Genomic DNA, 19,806 nt, shown 5'->3' with positions numbered 1-19,806 from the left:
ATTTTTATTTTTCCATAGATTGCGTTGTTGCCGTTCTCGTTGTTACTGTTAATCAGTTTAACCATCAGGTCCAAGTTGAACTATGCGGTTGTTTCCCTGTACTTGACCGTACTTCTCTCTAGGGTTTTTCGTCATACTTGTTCCTGTTATGGTTTACACTTTGTTGTACGTCGCTCTGGATAAGAGCGTCTGCCAAATGCCTGTAATGTAATGTAATTTTTTTTTAAAACACACATGGCCTAATACTTTGGCCTATACTGTACATTTAATCTCACATAGCCCTCCATACACCATAAAGGACATACAGTCGTGTGATGATTTCAAATGTTTGCAAGGACAGCACTGGTATGAGTAGCTATTAAAGACTAAGTATCTACAAATTTAATCCTCCAATTCTGTCTCGGTGTAAACTTCAGTTTTCAGAAAGATGATTTGAATTAAAAATAATAATAATAATAATGTGATTGATATCAAAACACTCTTGTTTTGTTTTTTTTTTAAACGATCTCTGAGCGCAAAATCAGAGGTTCAGCTCTTAAGCGCGAGGAACCTGCGTCGGGACGTCCGTACTGGCGAACGGCCAGCGGGTCCGCGTTCTCCCCCTGGAGGTAGAAGCCGGGGTTGAAGTAGGCGTACAGGGGCCCGTCGGAGACGTACGCGGCGGCGGCGATGAGGGCCGCGGTGTCGCCGTCGTAGAAGGCCACGCGCTTCCTGTCGCAGTCCAGGTACGTGCCGACCACGCGCGGCCCGGCGGCCAGGTCCAGCGGCACCTCCCGCCGCGTCTTCAACCGCAGCTTGCCGAAGCGGCCGTTCAGCCGGCAGACGCTCTCCCCGGCTGCCGCGGGGACCGGCGTCCAGGCCGAGGCTCCAGTGGGTCTTCTGCCCAACCGTCACCTCCCAGTAGTGCTGCCCGGACCGGAACGCCTCGCGGCTCCACGTGTGGGACATGGAGAACTCGGGACCCTTCCCGAAAGACCACGCGCCCGCGGACCTCGGGTCCACGTGCCTGACGCTGGAGCGGTCGCACGACACTCTCAAAAACCGGGTCGTCGTTGTCCTCCACGGTTATGCTGTCAGGAGCTGGCGTGCCCCAAAACACAAGCGACAAAAAAGCAAAGGGACGTTTTAGAAATCGTCACAGTTCAGTTAATAACAAACCGGTAATAATTAAGCACATAAGAGACCGTAATGCAGATCGTTACAGTTCAATGAATACAAACTGGTAATATTAAGCACATAAGAGACCGTAATGCAGATCGTTACAGTTCAATTAATAACAAACTGATAATATTAATTAGGGACATGAGAGACAATAATGCAGATCATCACAGTTCAATTCATAACAAACTGGTAATATTAAGAACATAAGAGAATGTAATGTAGATCATTACAGTTCAATTAAAACTGGTAATATCGAGGACACAATAATGCGGAGAACAGAACGTTCGGATAATCTCTGCCGGCTGTTTCCCTGCAAACCAGACAGCGCATTAAGCACGGCTGTTTCATCACTCGAGGATGTGAGAAGGCAGCCACGCTCGTGTGTCTGAAAATAATACAATGTTCTGTTTTTTAACCGGTGCAGTTTAGACACATCCACCTAATTGGCGCCGAGCATGAGAACTGTGAGTTCTCCGGAGCGGGTGAGTGTTTCAAAATAGCATTTGGAGAAAGCGCTAGCTCGGTCGCTCGGTCGCTCGCTTGGTCGGTCGCTCGCTTGGTTGGTCGCTCGCTTGGTTGGTCGGTCGGTCGCTCGGTTCGCTCGCTCGCTCGCTCGGTCGCTCGCTGGTCGGTCGCTCACTCGCTCGCTGGGTCGCTCGCTGGGTCGCTCGCTAGCTCGGTCGCTCGCTTGGTTGGTCGGTTCGGTCGCTCGGTCGCTCGCTCGGTCGCCTCGCTGGGTCGCTCGCTCGCTCGCTCGCTCGCTAGCTCGGTCGCTCGCTTGGTCGCTCGGTCGCTCGGTCGCCCGCTCGCGCTGTGAACCCCAGCCACCTCAGCCGCTCAGCTGCTCAGCGGTCACCTGGCCTGATCATCGGCAGCATCTCCTTCCACACAAAGAGCTGCAGGTGAGACTCGTAAGGGCCCAGGAATAGAGAGCAGGGCCCGTCCGGGGTCACGCGGAGGTCATCCGCCTCAGATTTGAACCTGCGGGACGGAGAGACGGGCGAAAGGGGACACGTTAGGAGGAAACAGGCGCAGGAAACACACAAAACTACACACCCTCACTGTCCCTCCTGAAATTTAGATCTCATGGTCAGGCAACTTTGTTCCAGAGGGCCAGAGTGTACATATGCTTTCTATTTGCACCAATCACCTTGTCTCAATTAGCGAATTATCTGTGTGCAGCAATGCCGGACTAGACGCACATTAGATTCGCATAAAATGTTTCATAAGGGGGGAAGTCTTCGGCTGTTATTCAGGGGTTTGTCATAAAATAAAAATAATTTTCATAAACGGTTTAATGGTTTGACTGAGAGAATAATTTCTCAGTGCAGCGGCTCGCCCCACAGTGTGGATGGGCGCATGTGTTACTCTCGCGAATCGGCGAAAAGGGATTCAGTGTTATTGTATTCACGAAAGACAAGACCAAACGAGCAGAGAGTGGGAGAGAGGCCAAAGATGAAACCGTGATGACTTCTAGCAAGTTCATTGTCATCACTGATTTAATTAAACTCATTCTCTTCTTACTCCTCTTCCTCCAAGACCACCTCATTCTGCTCACCACCAGCCTCATCACCACTAACTGCAACTTTAGCAAGACTAATTTAAACTTATTACATTTTTACTGCAATAATGCACACACGTAAATATTTTTGTGTACTCTACTATTATACAAGTTACTTTGTACACTTAAAACAGTTTTGCTTTTAACCCTTTAATGTGTAATTTTGCAAATAATGTGATAAGAATGCTCTTAACTGAACATTCTAATGCTGATGTAACCATCACAACTGAAAGCAGCTCTAGAGTTCTAGAACATACTGGCATAGAATTTTACAAAAACTTCTTTTTTTTTAAGTCTTCAGGGGATTAAGTACAGCGTTCTCCGATTTTCTCATTTGGAAGGAGCACCTGAGAGGGTGTGGTTAACGGAGACAAACAAAAAAGTGAGGTGATGTTCTAAGCTGTGAGGTGCAAGAAAACAATCGAGGGAAAAAAAAGGCTCTCATGAAAATAATGTAGAGTTATGAAAACTATTTTTCAGAGAAGAGAGTGTGCGGGGCTTGGAGTGGGGTCAGCTCTCAATGCTAAATATCAATATTAATAACGTGAACTCAACTCACTCTCCCACTGCGTGCGGGCCCTTTCTTCTGCCGGTCCCACCGACCCGGTTCCTCAGCTCATCCACAATGGGCGACCCGGTGTCAAGCCACCACTGCACACGGACACAGAACACGCCGAAGTGGGCTTTATTCAGACCGAGAACCACAGGTGATCAATTCGGCCCCTCGATCAATTGAGTTTGATTTGATGCGTGCCTCTCAACAAAGGCGTCGTCGAGGAGCATCTTACCGAGCCTGTCGAGACTGATTGAAAAATTTCAAATCGAGTAGTCCACATCTGAGGCCGAATAACAGGCTCGGCACGTCCTCTCCTGTTTGCTCATCGCCTTGGAAGCGATTACAGCGAGTTAAAAGCCTCCGTTGTCTTCCGATGGCAAAAGGAAAACCACCTTTCTGCCATCTTCCAGTGATAAAGCTGTGTGATGTTCAGAGCGAGGTTGAGAGAACAGGCAGAGAGCATTTGCACTCGGCGAATGAATCGGGCGAACCGTCTTACTTCAGATCGAGCCTTCATTTCGAAATTCAAACCTAGCTTATTTATTGCCGCCCCTACAGTATCTCTGTTTGTACACTCTGTGGGGTTGTACATGAAATAAAACTGCAGGAGTTGATACTGCATGTGCAGAGAGTGCACGAGCACTATAATTAATGAGATGAATGAGATCTGCGTGTATGGACACCTCATATTTATAATATGAAAAGCTGTTCCAGTCAAAGTGAACCGTGTTATACGCACAAGTCTTCGAGTTCTTATATAAAGGTTGGTTATTATTTTTATCTGTTAGGAGAGACGCAGACACTGATTACCACAGGAGTTTAAACTAACCACATTCGGTTCTATCGGACAATGAAAACCCAGGAACAGCGTTTGGTTGGTCACACCGTGAAATCAGTCCGTGGCTGTGTCCGAAACAGCCTCCTAACTACCGTGTCCTCAAAGTATGTACTGTCTGCTAAGCATACTATGTACTGTTTAGTATGTGACGGGCAGTATACTCCATACTATTTTCCAACAGTAAGTGCCTCTTGCGCAGCATGCTAACGCGTCGTTGTTGCTGTTGAAGAAAAATGTCACTGAAGCTGTGCATCATATTTATGGGCACAAAATGTTTGTTCACTTCCTGAAAAGAATGCCACGCATTATACAAAACCCTGGAAATATGTATATCCATCCTGGGATTTGAAGTACACTACATTTCGAGAAAATTCTGCAACTTTCTCATCCAGTGTACTCAACATGCGTACTCAGTAGGAGGCAAGTGCGCCGATTTGAACACGACGATTTTGAGCGTCACCGACTTGGCATGGAGACGTCCAACTAAACTACCTTCCCTGGGGTGGAAAGCCAGCGGCACAGCCACACCAGCCACACAGCAACATGTCCAGCACAAATTCAACTCTCTCAGCATTTATAAGAGTCCAACGGGGATCAAAAGGACTCCATCAGCGTGAAACGCACCCTGTCGGACCCCCTTCACGTTACAGGCATTTAGCAGATGCCCTTATCCAGAGCGACTTACACAACCTTTACATTGCATCCTGTTTATACAGCTGGATATATGCTGCAGCGATGCCGGTTAGGTACCTTGCTCAAGGGTACAACGGCAGTGTCCTTACCCAGGAATGGAACCTATGACCTTTCGGTTAAAAGCCCAGTTCCTTAGCCACTGTGCTACCCGACTGCCAGACAATGGACTGCATTTATATAGCGCTTTTATCCAAAGCGCTTTACAACTGATGCCTCTCATTCGCCAGAGCTGTTGGGGGTTAGGTGTCTTGCTCAAGGACACTTCAACACGCCCAGGGCGGGGTTTGAACCGGCAACCCTCCGACTGCCAGACAATCGGTCTTACCTCCTGAGCTATGTCGCCCCTATAAACCTCTTTATAACGCGAGCCGCACAGCATTTATAAGAGTCCAACAGGGATCAAAAGGGACTCGTTGGACCCCCTTTAAGGCGAGTCTCACCTGTTGGAAGCGGTCAGACTCCTCGATGTCCAGCCCCGAGCGCAGCTCGCTCTCTCTCTCCCGACGAGGTTTGAGGGCCTGGGTCATGGCCGCCAGGTTCTCCTGCATGGGCGCCAGGGCCCTCCTCTCCGCCTCCCTCACCTCCTCCTTCAGCTTCGCCTCCCTCTCCCGCAGGAAACGGTAGACCTCGGTGAACCGGGCGCCGACGTTGGCCGTCAGCCGCGTGGACTTCTCCTGCGGCTCGCAAAAAAAAAAAACCAGAACGTGCACTTGAGTGCGCAAAGCAGTCGCACGCCTCAAACTCAAACCGAAATCTAAACATAACAACCCCGAGAAAGAAAAAAAAAAACCTCAGTTCCCCCGTGGATGTAAAGGCCTGAGCATAAGAGCAAACTCGTTCTCTGCCATTGTCATTTATGTGTGCTCCGCAACCAGCCCACTTTGGAAGTCTTTCTTGGATTCCATTTTGTCTCAGTATTTTGTCACAGGTGTTGCGCAATTGGGCAGCAGTGTAGTGTAGTGGGTAATGAGTTGGCCTAGTAACCTAAAGGTCGCGGGTTTGATTCCCTGTTAGGACACCACCGTTGTACCCTTGAGCAAGGTACTTAACCTGCATTGCTTCAGTATATATCCAGCTGTATAAATTGATGCAATGTAAACCCTAAGTAAAAAGTTGTGTAAGTTGCTCTGGATAAGAGCATCTGCTCAATACCTGCAGTGTAATGTAAGTTGTGCTGTAGCACGCAGGTACATCTGTTTTGTTTCCAAATCAAAACGTATTTATATATTGACCGTTTTTGCACAGAAGTTGGCACAGTGGGATTCACAGCACGCCCTGACCTGTGCCCCCCCCCCCCCCCCCCCCCAAACAAAAGCAAAGCCAAAGGTCACTGTGACCCGGAAGACCTCCCTGCTCAGAGGACAAAAAAATACATTCCCGATAATTAAATCAAGTTTGCAGAGCCATAACGCGCGGGACTCTGTTTTAACGAGGAGAAAATGCTTTAATGATAACAATTAAGTTGACAAAAATATGCGACTACTAACGGGGAGTGCATGTTTATGTGCTGGTGTAATTAAATTAACATTGGACCCCCAAAAAAAGCTCCAAGCATAACCATTAAAAAAAAATTTTATTATAAGATCTCTCACTAACTTTGCAATTGGAGGGTATTCAGTGTGCATGCGATGGTACAAACTCTTTAGAGGAAGTGAAAATGTTCAACGTTCAACAATTATTTTCTGCAGGGAAATGGCTGAGGGCATATTTTAATTATTTCACCCGAAAACCACATCCTGCTGGGTTTTTTTGGTCAGATAACGAGGCATTAAGAAAAAGTTATGGGCGCCTATAAGCCTATGACAAAAGCATCATAAGATCATAAAAGCCATCAAGCAACTGCCAGAAGGTTCTCGGCAACGCACAGCGTTAGTTCACAGTGGCGATGGACGCCACTGTAAGTTTTGAAAGGAACATCATTCCTCCTCGTTTTAAAAGCACAAATAAACCAATTCCCTTCATAAAGGACATAAAGGACTGTCCGCCCTCCTTATCTGTTTTTTTGTTTTGTTTTATTCAGACAGGGGGAACACAGAGGATAGAGATAGATGGAACCACAGTGCAACCAGTGCCATGGTGGAGAATCAAACAGCAGGGCTGAGGGTTGGCTGTCTGGACTGAGCTATGCGGTCTCTCCCCCCCCCCCCCCCACACACACACACACTCCAAGGGTTTTTATGTCTTCCAATGATAAAAACTGGCATGAATGGACTTTGATGTTGACAGAGCAGAGTGTGGGATGAACCATTTTGCTCAACGTTAAATTTTTTAAAATCTGGTTTCTTTATTGCCGCCTGCATCTCTGTTTACACACCATGTGGTGTTTTATGTAAAACAAAACTGCAGAGTTGATGCACATGAACACTAAAGCCCCAACTACCCGCCCCTGCACACCACCTGACCTCACTGCTTTATTTACACAACAATACTGGACGGGCGGCGTGGGAAAGGGGGGGGGGGGGGCACCACAAGCTGCTCTGGGACCAGCACCATAGCGGGGACCTGTGGCAGAACTTAAAACGGCAGAAAAGGGACACTATCAAAACCGGCTGCGCTTATCCGGCGCACACGGGTTCTGCCAAAAGCCCCGTATTAAAGCCCCAAATTATCAGCGCGCCCTCTCTCGGCAAGCTCCGGTGAATAAAATACCAGTAGAAATCGGTAGAAAGGCTTATTTTAAAGGGAAAAGACTTTAACCGTCGGAAGGTATAGGCGGCGGATGCCTCTCACTTTAATCTTTCTCATCTCGTCGTCCTGCTGGGAGATAAGACGAGCCAGAGCGCCGTTGTCCTCGCGCAGGAACTCCAGCGCCTCTCCCAATTCGCCCTGCAAAGCAAAACAGGCCAATACAAATGAAAAGAAACCTCGACTCATTTTCTCTATCTCTCCCTCCCTCCCTTTCTCTTTTTCACATCTCTGGGTCCCCAGAAGTGCGTCGTGGAGCTGCCAGTCTCACTCTCTCCTCTGTTCCCCCTCTTTCATTTCCCTCCTTCAGTATAAAAGGGATTTAAATGTGAATTCCCGGCCGCTAGATCGCGAGATACTGAAACTCATGGGGCAGGGTAATCTGACATTGGTCTTCTCCGCCTTTTTTTGGCGATAATTCAAAAAATTCCAGCCATTTTAAGAGGCTTTATAATACATCACTGGGACCACACAACATTGTATGACGCCGAAAAGTGACCTGATCATTCGTATTGTTTTACTGTATAGAGCATAAACTATATATTTTACTATATATTGTTATATTTACTATACATTACTATATTTTTCCTCCCTGCACGAGCCTGTACGATGCGATGTTCTCGTGCTTGCTGACCTTGCTGACCGCGGCAGCCTCGCCGACGGGCACGCAGGCGTGCCCACGATGTGTGAGTCCATCCCGACAGACCACGCAGATCAGCTGTCCGTCCGTTTGACAGAATAGCTTCATCTTCTCCTGGTGCTCCGGGCAGGTGCAGCGGTACAGCTCCGCCTTCAGCCTCTCGGCCATGTTCCGTAGCGCTCGGTTCGGTTTGAAAGCTCCGGCCGCGAACCGAGCCCGGCACTCCGGACATCTTGGCCTCGGTGTGTCCTGGCAGTTCTGGATGCACGGGCGACAGAACGTGTGATCACAAGGTAGACTCACCGGGTTGTTAAATATCCCCAAACACACAGAACAGTACAATTCTTTGAACAAGCCCGACTGAGCCATTGCGGAGGTGTCTTCTCTATGGCGGAGTTGAAGATAACTTTCGTTTTCTGTTCTGGGAAATCGAGGGAGGATCGAAAGTAAAAAAGAAGGGAAAATTCCAAGGGCTTGCCAACTCCGCACTAAACTAACCAAACTCTCTCTCAAACTCTGTGGCCCCGCCTTTGATCTCTGGATTCCCCCCGTGTAATTATTCTGTATCCCATGACAAAAGAAACAGTTTTATTCTCTATTTCACCAGCGCTCAGATCTTAGGAGCTAGAGTGACAAGTGTCACTGATGATGAGTTAGCTAATATTCATACAACAGTAAATTCACCCTTTACACAGATGAAGGATAATTTATAACATTTCATCTCGTCATCTAAATGCATATACATTAAACAATTTCAATCTTATTTATGATTTTGTGTTTTTTTTTTTTTTTTTACATAAATCGTATATGCTATTTTTTTCTTTTAAGCTGTTACAGCGAGCCTTTACGCATTAACTGGAATGCCAGCCTGGAAATTCACATTCTATAGAACTTGTAACGTTTGTTCTGCTACGATTCTTCAAATTTATAACTGCGTCTCACAACAACTACTGAATTAGATTTCGGTGCGCGTGAAACCCAGTCTCGCTTTGCGTCCTTTTGATTAGAATCTAGATGTTATATAGTACCATAGTAACCTATTCAGGAAAATGCATTTGGAATATGATCAAAAGCATTGCGTGGCGGTGTGCTTTTGAAGCGATGACAGCAAGCAGTTTTTATTTTGATGAACTGTAGGCTATGCAGTGTGCGATTTGTAATATTTATTTTTATAGTAACGGGCTTCATGAACTGGATCAGCATTTCTTAGAACTAAATGCTTCCTCAACAGACATAATAACGGAATTTCTCGTCATATTTGGAGTCATAATTCAGATTTTGGGCCAAGCGCCAAAATAAATAAATAAAATTTTTCTTGGGTTGATAACTGACAGGACAGTGGCAGGCCTTGCGAAATGTTTGCAAGTGACTCATGGCCGCATCTGCAGCCCGCAGGCACGTGCTTACGCTACAGTTCGATCTAAGGCTGCGGAATTCCATACACGTGACACTCTCCCCCGTTTGCACCGGGGCTCACCCTCAGGGTGCCGCATGCGCTCCAAGCTACCTCTCCCCATATCCCTCCCACCCATCGCAGTAGTGGGGCAAATATTACTCCTCGGCAGCAACGTTCTGTGCTCGAGTCAATTAAAGTGCAGGCATTTCATCCAGTGAAGCCAATGGCTGCAAACCGCATCCCTCTCACTTTACCATCGCGTGGCCTCATATGGTTGATCTTTTTCCTTGTGAAGGTTTTCAATATTTATGATACACCTTTCAGCTATTAACATGTCATTCCCCGGTATGCAGTGAACGCGGCACCGTGTTTCCAGAACCTAGCTCCCAAAGCACTCGAAGCCCTCATCGAAATGTGACTCAATCTGCAATTCGCGGGCAGATCTCATCCACAGACCAGATTCGTGCGGGTGCTGCTTCTCTGCACACGGTCGTCCTTGTTGTTGTTGCCGCCAGAGTGCACACAACCACAGGAAGTGGTCGTGAGTGAAAACGTCACGACGCGTTCGTCTCGTCGCCTCTGCCCCGTTGAACGCGTGCGTGCTTTGTCCTCGTGCAATGCAGTGAGTAAGTGGGCTATTTTGACAGTGACACTTTTTTTTTGTTATTGTTGCTGATTTGGTTCTGTACTCCAACACATTGGATTTGGAATAAAACAATGAATATGAGATTAAAGTGCCGTCTGTCAACTTTAACATTATGGTATTAATTTACATCCATATCAGGTAATCTGTGCAGGAATTACAGCCTTCCTATTTAGGGGAACAAAAGTAATCGGACAGTTGTCTGCTCAGCTGGCCAGCCATGTGTCTGTGCATCATTATTGTTATTATTATTTCATGCAGAAGCGAGCTAACAGAAGGTCTAGAGTTGATTATTTCATGCAGAAGCGAGCGAACAGAAGGTCTAGAGTTGATTCCGGGCGTGGACTTTACATTTGGAGTCTGTTTGTTGTTGCATCTCAACGTGAGGACCGATTCAGCGTCAGTGCCAGCGAACGCGGGCCATCGTGAGGCTGAGAGATCGGCAGATAAATTGAGCCGAGACGTTGGGTGTGTCGACGTCAACAGTCCGTAAAGAACCCGGCGTAAGGCTGTCATGTAAGGGGGGGGGGGGGGGGGGGGGGGGGGGGGGGGGGGGGGGGGGTTTAACAGTACAGCACATTCGTGGGTACCCTCCTGCAGCAGGAGACAGCGGGGGGAGGGGGGGGGGGGGAGGGTGTGTGCACATGATGTTGACTCCTGTGTATGTATGCGTTTTGAGAGGGGAGAAGATTTGCCTCTTCCTGGTTGCAGGGTTGATTGGTGTGTGTGTGTGTGTCCCGTGCATGTTTATGTGTGTGTGTGGTGTGTGTGTGTGTGTGGGGGGGGGGGGGGGGGGAGAGGGGGGGGTTGGCGGTGGTAAAGCTCTGATTAATTCCTCGCTGCTTTCGTAATGAAACTCCCCACGGAGGACGGGGAATGGCCCGCAAAAGGGTCCCAGTGGAAATCACACCTCTTTCCGCTTTGATTACTAGAGTGAGGGTGCACCAGGCCTGGCTTCCCCCTGCATCCTGAGCAGAGGAAACTAATCCATCCATCCAACAGAGAGAGAAAGAGGGAGGGGGGAGTGAGAGAGAGAGAGAGAGAGCAAGGTGGGGAGAGGGAGAGGCCAAGAGAGATAGAGAGAGGGGGGGGGGGGAGAGAGGCTGAGAGAGGCAGAGAGAGCGGGGGGGAGAGTGGGGGAGACAGAGAGACAGAGAAGGAGTGAGCGAGGGAGAGAGAGGGAGAGAGATAGAGAAGGGGGAGAGAGATGGGACAGAGAGGGTGGGGGAGAGTGAATGAGGGAAAGAGGAGAAGAGAGGGAGAGGGGGAGCGAGGGGGGGGGGGGGGGGGTGGGGGGGGGGGGGGGGGGGGGGGGAGGGGGGGGGGGGGGGGGGGGGGGGGGGGGGGGGGGGGGGGGGGGGGGGGGGGGGGGGGAGAGCTCGAACTGAGAGATTTTTGATCGACCAGCCTGGAAGTGTACTTAGAGATTAGATGACAGCGCAACGGCAAACGTCAAAGTTGATCTGTAAGTGTTTTGTGGGGAAATAGAAACACAAATGTGATTATGCCACTTCCTCTGTTCTAGGAAAAGGCACCATTAGTTTCCAGATATGAGTGCGGCTGTCCGTGTGATATTGCCCGAAGTGGTGACAGCTCCTGTTTCTGTTTGCGAGGCTGTAGCCTCCTACACTGGGAAGTGTTTATGCTTTATCGTCCATTTTATATGCCTCTACTGCATGCTTTTAAAAAAATTTTTTACAGCCATTTTGTTTATTTGACGCTCAAAACTAGGGTTACAGAGTTCACGGAGTAGGATCCGTTTGTATTTCTGGGTGTGCCTTTCTTATATGAGCGTCACTGTTTCTGCTGCAGTACCACATTTAGGCCTGCAGGGCCTCCACTCGAATAAGCCGGTCATGGGAACGTGTTCGTTTTAGCTCTCCTGTTGTGTGCAGGTGCAGGTGGAACTGGAGAGGCACACTCACTTATATCATATTGGAGATCAAAATTTGAAAAAGGGAGAAATTGCTTTTTTAAAAATGCACCCCCCCCCCCCCCCAAAAAAAAAAAAAAAACCAAAACTTTAAATTAGACATGTTTCCTGGGTGCTTACATATACATATAGGTCAGTATTTATTACATGTACAGCGATTTCTATTTATTACATATGCATAGGTCTGCAGTTATTACATATACATAGGTCTGCATTTATTGCATAAGAATCAGTCTACATTTATTACATATGCCTAGAGCTGCTTTTATTATTTATTTTCTGTTATTTGCTTTACCTCTCGTCACATCCCAGACTGTAATGTAACACTGCAAGGCTCCTTCTGAAGAAAATATTAATGATTAATATCACAACACTTTTCAATGTCGGAGAATGAAAACAAATAAGTTTATTGGAAAGAGACTTAGAGAATGAAAGAAAGAAGAGTAGAGAGAAAGGGTTTGCATGAGAGAGAGAGAGAGAGAGGTGTCTAATTTCACACATTCATTCATCTAGACAGACAGCGGTTTTGGATGATATCAAAAGCGGAGCTGTGTTCTAAAAATATCGAGTTTAAAGATTGCGGTTTTTTTATTTTATTTTTATAGATGCAGTCGGTATTGTGAGGCCCGATCGACCTCCTGTGCTTTAAAAAGCCGCCTTCCCAGAAATCATTTCACCTCCTCCGACGAGCTAAACGCGAGCGCGGGAGAGGAGGCATCTCGCCTTTCAGTGTGAAACAATGAGCAGCGATTCTGAATGCTGTCCGCGCGCGCCCAGAACATATGCAGCCTGCTGCTCCGGGCTGCACGCGCCGGATCCACACGGATTCTGCGTTAATATTTAAAACGATCGGATCCATCCAATCCGTAGTAATATAACCGCTTTAAACAACTTGCTACGTTCTCACGTTCCAATTTACTATCTTTACGCAAAAGGATTGATCGCGGTTTTAAGTGACAAGGTGCCACTTCTTGAGCAATGTCTAAAACTTAAAATCGTTCATTTTTCCCATGACATTATAAAACACAATGGCACTGAAAGCCAGAACTGCACCCTTAATCCTGAATCTGAGAAGTAAAAATAATTAATTAAATAAATAAATAAAGAGACTCAACACACTACCTGCCGTGTTCTCACCTAGGGACTAGAGACACGGAAGGTAAACGGGAGCACGAAGCAGAAATAGCACCCCCACCAAATAAAGCCTGGAGTTCTTAGGGAAATGTGACAGCCCATGCTTCCCCCCACCCCCCCACCCCCCCCACCCCCCCTCCCCCCGGTCCCAGCTCGGCGAGTTCCTCAGTCCCCACAGCTAAGCATCTGGCCTCAACATCCACAAAGTAAAAAAACAACTAATGTTAGAACTGAGAAAGAGAACAGTGTGTGTGTGTGTGTGTGTGTGTGTGTGTGTGTGTGTGTGTGTGTGTGTGTGTGTGAGTGTGTGTGTGTGTGTGTGTGTGTGAGTGTGTGTGTGTGTGTGTGTGTGTGTGAGAGAGAGAGAGAGACAGAGACATAGAAGGAGACTTCTGTTCATTAGAATCGAGCTGCTTGTCCCACATGCTTCCCAATAAATAACGAACAGCAGTCAGCACATTTGGACTTAACAGATGGCCCTGACCTTTGATAGTGCGGCTGGAAACTCAGATGGAGAGAAAGAAAGTAAGAGAGAGAGAGAGAGAGAGAGAGAGAGAGAGGGACAAACTAAGAAAGAAAGAAAATGAGGGAGCAGTGAGCAGAATTGTGGTGGGCTACCAAGATTTAGTTATCTCCATGGAGATGTCACTATGGAGACCTCAGGTATGTGCTTAGTGTGTATGTGCATGTGCGTGTGCTTGCCTGTGTGCGTGCGTGTTTGTGTGTGTGTGTGCATATGTATGGGTGTGTGTACGTGTGCATGCCTGTGTGTGCGTGTGCGTGTGTGCTTGCCTGTGTGTGTCTGTGTGTGTGTGTATGTGCATATGTATGGGTGTGTGTGCGTGTGCTTGCCTGTGTGTGAGTGTATGTGCATATGTATGAGTGAGTGTGCGTGTGCTTGGCTGTGTGTGTGTGTTTGCGTGCTTGCCTGTGTGTGTGTGCGTGTATGTCTTGGAAGGGATTATGCTACTTTTATGCCTAATTTTCCTTTATTAAACTTCCTTGGTCATATTTTGATTTTTGGTAACATATTTATAAAATTTTAATGTATATTTTATGAGTTAAATGAAGGAACCACTGCACAAATCAGTGCACAACAAAAGAAAAAACTGATGCACTGAAAACTGTAAGAAAATACTAAATAAAATAAGAAATCATAAGTCAACAACAAGCAGAACTGGCAATCTATGAATAATTAATAATTTATTTTGCTTAAATGTCCACAGTCTGCTTCTAATGAAACTCTTTTTTATGTATTGTATTTCATTTTAATGTCTGGTAAGTAAAGAGGCTGTGCTCATAGGGATTTTGAATAGGGTTTTATGTATCTTTGTAATGCAAGGCATAGTTAAACAGGCAATCTCTTGTAACCTTCATGTTATAAAAGAAACCAAATTAGCTATTAACTATGGAGTATATCCATTTTAGAACAAATTCATGAGCATCAAACTTTATTTTTCAATTTTTGGCTTTCTAAATAACATTTGAAATAATATTTAATATCTTGAGTTGCACATCAGACATTTTACAAAAAGAACTTGTCTCAGGTCATCGTAGAGGGTAAGCTCCATAAAACTCAAATTGAGTTTCATTGTTCTTTCATTTTCATTTTTCTTCTTTCTTCAGGTATGGTGGTAAACCGGTTCTTTTTCAGGTGCTGCAGGTAGAATGGCTGCTCGCAAATTCACTCATGACTTCTCATCAAAAAGTCACCTGGCCGATTCTCCTAGTCATTGCGAAACAACGTTGATTGGATTTACTTTTTAAAAAAAATCATAATACTTTATGAATTATTTCAATACGTACCGAAAATCAATTTCGACAAAAAATTGCAACAGCAAAGAAAATAAGTAAAATCTCGAGCCCTTGGGTGGCTGTGAGTAGTAGCCCAAGCGGAAACCCTGTTTGTAAGTCAGGCGTGTTAGTTACGCTGGTTTCCATAGACATACCACAGCTCTTCTTTCTTCACGCGTCTCCTAACCCACTCGTCTCCGTCGCTGGGTAAACGCGGAGCGAGCTTGTTTATGCCTACGAAGCCCCGCCTGGCTCACAGCGTTTCGTTCGAAGCGATCCTTGCCGCTCTAAACCCCCGCAGCCTTGCCCGGGACCTCGACGTGCGCGAGATCTGAAGACGTACGGTGTAGCCAGTGCTCTTCACAATATTTCATTTTAACCCCAAACAGACCCTCAAAGCGGCAAGAAATCTGCTCAGGATGTTATTGCCATCAAATGTTGTGTGTTCAACAAAATGAATAAATAAAATAAATAAACCAAGGCATTTGTATGACCTTGTGTGTGAGAGTTTGTGAGAGTTGCATTGCAGCAAAAAAAAAAAAGAGATACAGATTTATTTCAATTGCTTCTTTTTTTCCCAAGGCGAAGCCTCAATTTTCGGTAGAGAATGACAGCCCGGCTAAGTCACGACTTTTACACGAGTGCAGTTACATCACTGGGCGTCGATGTGGGCGGGTCAGGGTGGGCCATGGCCACCTAAATAATGGCCCCGCCCATTTACCTCAGCTGAACCACCACACCCAGTTACGATCGTCCACCTAGGTAGGTCTAACTCACCCAGGTCTCTGCAGGCCCAGCTATATGTATCTAGTCTGTTGGTGATCAGAGCACTAATTTAGTCAGGACAATGGTGAGCATTGTTGGGCTGAATGGCCTGTTCTTGTCATTATGTTATGTTGTGTTGTGTTATGTTATGTTGTGTGATATTATGTTGTGTTGTGTTGTGTTATGTTGTTATGTTGTTATGTTGTGTTTTGTTGTGTTATGTTGTATTATGTTGTGTTGTGTTGTGTTGTGTTGTATTATGTTGTGTTGTGTTGTGTTGTACTGTGCTGTGTTGTGTTATGTTGTGTTGTGTTGTTATGTTGTGTTGTGTTGTGTTGTGTTGTGTTGTGTTGTGTTATGTTATGTTGTGTGATATTATGTTGTATTGTGTTGTGTTGTGTTATGTTGTATTATGTTGTGTTGTGTTGTGTTGTGTTGTGCTGTGCTGTGTTGTGTTGTGTTGTGTTGTTATGTTGTGTTGTGTTGTGTTGTGTTATGTTATGTTATGTTATGCTATATGAATATTTCTGGTTATGCTGCTGTACTAACTGTATTAACTGTATGCTCATACATGTGCGCAGCTGCTTGACCTCCCATACGAGCGTCACTGAGTGCCTGTGTTCCCCACGCTGAAAAAAATGGGAACAAAACAGATTGTTCAATAAATCCATTTCCTGCATGTTTTTTCATATTTTTAATATTGAGTCGGCTGCCATGATGATTTACTTCTTTTTTTTACCGGATTATCAGACAATTCATGTATCTGCTTCCTCTCCCTCTGGTGCCACTGGGGTTGGTTATGTGGCAGTGTAGTATAATGGGTAAGGAACTGGTCTTGTAACCTGAAGGTCACCGGTTCGATTCCTGGGTAGGACACTGCCATTGTACCCTTGAGCAAGGTACTTGACCCGCATTGCTTCAGTATAAATGGATGGAATGTAAACGCTAGGTCGAGTGTTGCGTAAGTCACTCTGGATAAGAGCGTCTGCTAAATGTCTGCAGTGTAATGCGATGTGACAGTTTGCTGTAATTTGAGCTTTCACTTTGTGTACTACTAGTCCGTATTTAGAACGTGGGATATTGACGACACTAAAACAGGTTCTGAAGGTCATTTTCCTTCTTGGTGACGAGAATAATGGCAGCATAGAGCATTCAAGGCCACAGCTGCTTTTCACTCCACGTTTTCATTTTTGATTTGAGGAGCTGAATCACTGAGGTATGAACTGAACAGTGGTAAAGTGAAGCTCCAAATACTCACTGGGGGGTTATGCTGTGTGCAGTGGGCAGCTCCAGTGGGAATCACAGGAGAGTCACGCACAGTACGGACTTACTTCCGGGGCCTTACTTTTTTGGTTTGGCTGAGGGTGTGTGTCTTCTGTGTCTTTTGTGTGTGTTTGTGTGTGTGTGTGTGTGCGTGTGTAGGTGTGTTTGTGTGTGCATGCATGTGTGTGTGTGCGTGTGTGTGTGTGTGTGCATGTGCATATGCATGTGTGTGTGTGTGTCTGTGTGTAGGTGTGTGCATGCATGTGTGTGTGCGTATGTGTGCGTGCACTACCCTCAAGACCACTGAGCTGAAAACATTAAATGAATGAAACAGTCGTAAAAGAGAGGTGTCCAAAAAGTGAGGGATTGGGACGGTTGTGTAGATCAGAGGCTCCCGAACCGGTTCCTGGAGATCTACCGTCCTGTAGGTTTTCACTCCAACCCTAACGAAGCACACTCCTCACTCAGCAGCTTAGAGATCTCACTCAGCTGCTCATTCAGCTGCTCATTCAGCTGCTCATCAGCAGAGCCAGGTGTGGCGAATTTGGGCTGAAACAGAAACCTGCAGGGTGGCAGAGCTCTCCGGAAGCTGTGCTGGGAACCGCTGGCGTTCTCCACGGGTCAACCAGAAGAGCGCGGTCAAACCGAAGCAGGTTGGACATCATTACATTACATTACAGGCATTTAGCAGACGCTCTTATCCAGAGCGACTTACACAACTTCTACATAGCATTTTACATTGTATCCATTTATACAGCTGGATATATACTGAAGCAATGCAGGTTAAGTACCTTGCTCAAGGGTACAACGGAAGTGTCCTTACCCGGGAATCGAACCCGCAACCTTTCGGTTACAAGCCCAGTTCCTTACCCACTGTGCTACACTCCGTCCACATCAGAGAGCTTCAGGAGTCAGGTTCCCAGGACTGGTGACAAGTTCATCCCAAAGTGGCTTTGCTTCCTCCTGCATTCCAACCATCCCAAACTGCACCCCCGCACCCCCCCCCCCCCCCCCCCCACCACCCCCACCTCCTCCCTGACCCCCATGTACTGTATCACCCCTTCAATCTCTCTCACACACAACCCCTTCCCCCCAGCATTTGATCATCCCAATTCATATTCGCCATTTCTCCCTCCTCTTCTCCCCATCTCCCGGCTACAGAGACACAATAAATATGTATCAGGGCTCCACTGGGCTGACTTATTGTTCTTCGGTAACCGGCTCAGCGGAGATACAGGCTAAATTTTCACTGCGCATTCAGTCCCTGTGAAATGGGAGACTAATGTGAGTCTGTGGCCCTCTCCAGTGATCTTTCTCTCTCTCTCTCTCTCCCTCTTTATCTCTCTTCCTCCCTCCCTCTCTCTCTCTGTCTCTTCAGTCATTTTCCTCTCCTACTCTCTAGTACATCTCCATTTCTTTAGGTTTCTCTCTTTCTTCCTATATATATATATATATATATATATATATATAATTTGTGGGAGAGACGATGTGACTTGTCAAGTTTCCAGGCAGTCTTATATTGTTTGTGCCTTTTTTTTTTTTTTTTACTGATAATAATAATTTCATCAGGAACTGGGGTGGGGTGGGGGAGGGATTCTAAAGAGAGCTGTTTTTTTTTTGGTTGGGGGGGTTGCCTTCTTGTGTGAGGCTCCACATTACCCAATGACAGGAAGATTGGTTTCCCTGAACTGGCATGTAATCAATTTAAACCCACTTCATTACAACAAGGAAAGGGGGGGGGGGCGGGGGGCGGGGGGCTGGGGGTCAGTTAGAACATGTAACATTAATGGACGATCAACTTGGACGTCTTTTTCTGTTCTCAACAGGCTGAGTTGTTCCAGAGGAAACTGTTTGCATTTTAAAAGCCGCAATAAATTATTTTGTCTCAGATTGCTTAGCGATGCGCTTTCACACACAACACAGCCCCCCCCCCCAACCACCACCCCCCGTGCGAAACACGGTGCCGTCCGTATTACCCAAATCCCCCCCCGCCCCCCCCCCCCCCCCCCCCCCCCCCCCCCCCCCCCACCCCTTAATCTTTACCTGAGGATCACTTACTGGTTGTCAGGGTGACGTCTGCCACATCTGGATCTGCATTTACACCTTCATTCAGCTGCCAGCTTGTGATTGGCTGCGAGTGGCTGTGAGTCGTTTGGTCATGTGACGATAACAGTGTTAGTCAGCCCCAAAGATGTGTCCACATGTCCACCACCGCCCCCCCATCCCTGCCCCCACCCTCGCACCTATCCCCGCCCCCCTGCCCTCACCCCCACCCCCTGAACACCTGAGGCTGGGTCACACACCTTCATACCTGTACACTGGACCGGAGTAACACACACAATTGTATGTACACCTGCCCTGTTGCTCTGCATAAACCCTAGACACCTGCGCAGACACCTGCGCAGAGCTGCTCCATTCAGAGTGCAGGACTCACAGCTGGAGCCTCCCATTTTACCACAGTCACAGCTCCGGGGATTAAACATGCAGGATTATGGGGGGTTTGTCTCGTTCTCATGCAGTTCCACCATTAAGGCGTTCCAGCACTGCGTGCTGACAAACACGTCCTCGAACAGGAGATGCGCACGTAAACAACCGCACAGAACGCATACCCAGACACACGCGCGTACGCAAACGTGGATCGAAACACACACCGAAATAGCCACCATGCAAATGAAAAAGGAAAAATCTAATATAGTGTATATCCTGGTTCCTAGAATTTGACAGGATTTAGGAGTATCTGTGTG

At 46.9% G+C, this 19,806-nt stretch overlaps 1 protein-coding gene across 1 annotated transcript in view; it reads right to left on the bottom strand.

Annotated features, from left to right (window-relative positions):
• Positions 1-8,753, bottom strand: part of LOC118228197 (nuclear factor 7, brain-like) — a 9,956-nt gene extending 1,203 nt beyond the window's left edge. Inside the window, exons 1-7 of the mRNA XM_035419535.1 lie at positions 8,129-8,753; positions 7,540-7,635; positions 5,250-5,483; positions 3,282-3,373; positions 2,018-2,142; positions 895-1,080; positions 551-835 (exon numbers count right to left, since the gene is read on the bottom strand). Coding sequence (XP_035275426.1) covers positions 551-835; positions 895-1,080; positions 2,018-2,142; positions 3,282-3,373; positions 5,250-5,483; positions 7,540-7,635; positions 8,129-8,503 — 1,393 coding nt within the window. The 5' untranslated portion in view covers positions 8,504-8,753. The remainder of the gene's footprint in view (positions 1-550; positions 836-894; positions 1,081-2,017; positions 2,143-3,281; positions 3,374-5,249; positions 5,484-7,539; positions 7,636-8,128) is intronic.
• Positions 8,754-19,806: the final 11,053 nt, after the last annotated feature.

The sequence above is a fragment of the Anguilla anguilla genome, chromosome 5 (genome assembly GCF_013347855.1).
Source record: "Anguilla anguilla isolate fAngAng1 chromosome 5, fAngAng1.pri, whole genome shotgun sequence".
Lineage (NCBI taxonomy): Eukaryota > Metazoa > Chordata > Actinopteri > Anguilliformes > Anguillidae > Anguilla > Anguilla anguilla.
Note: the sequence above shows the minus strand (reverse complement) of the source record. Positions and strands in the feature narration are given on the sequence as shown.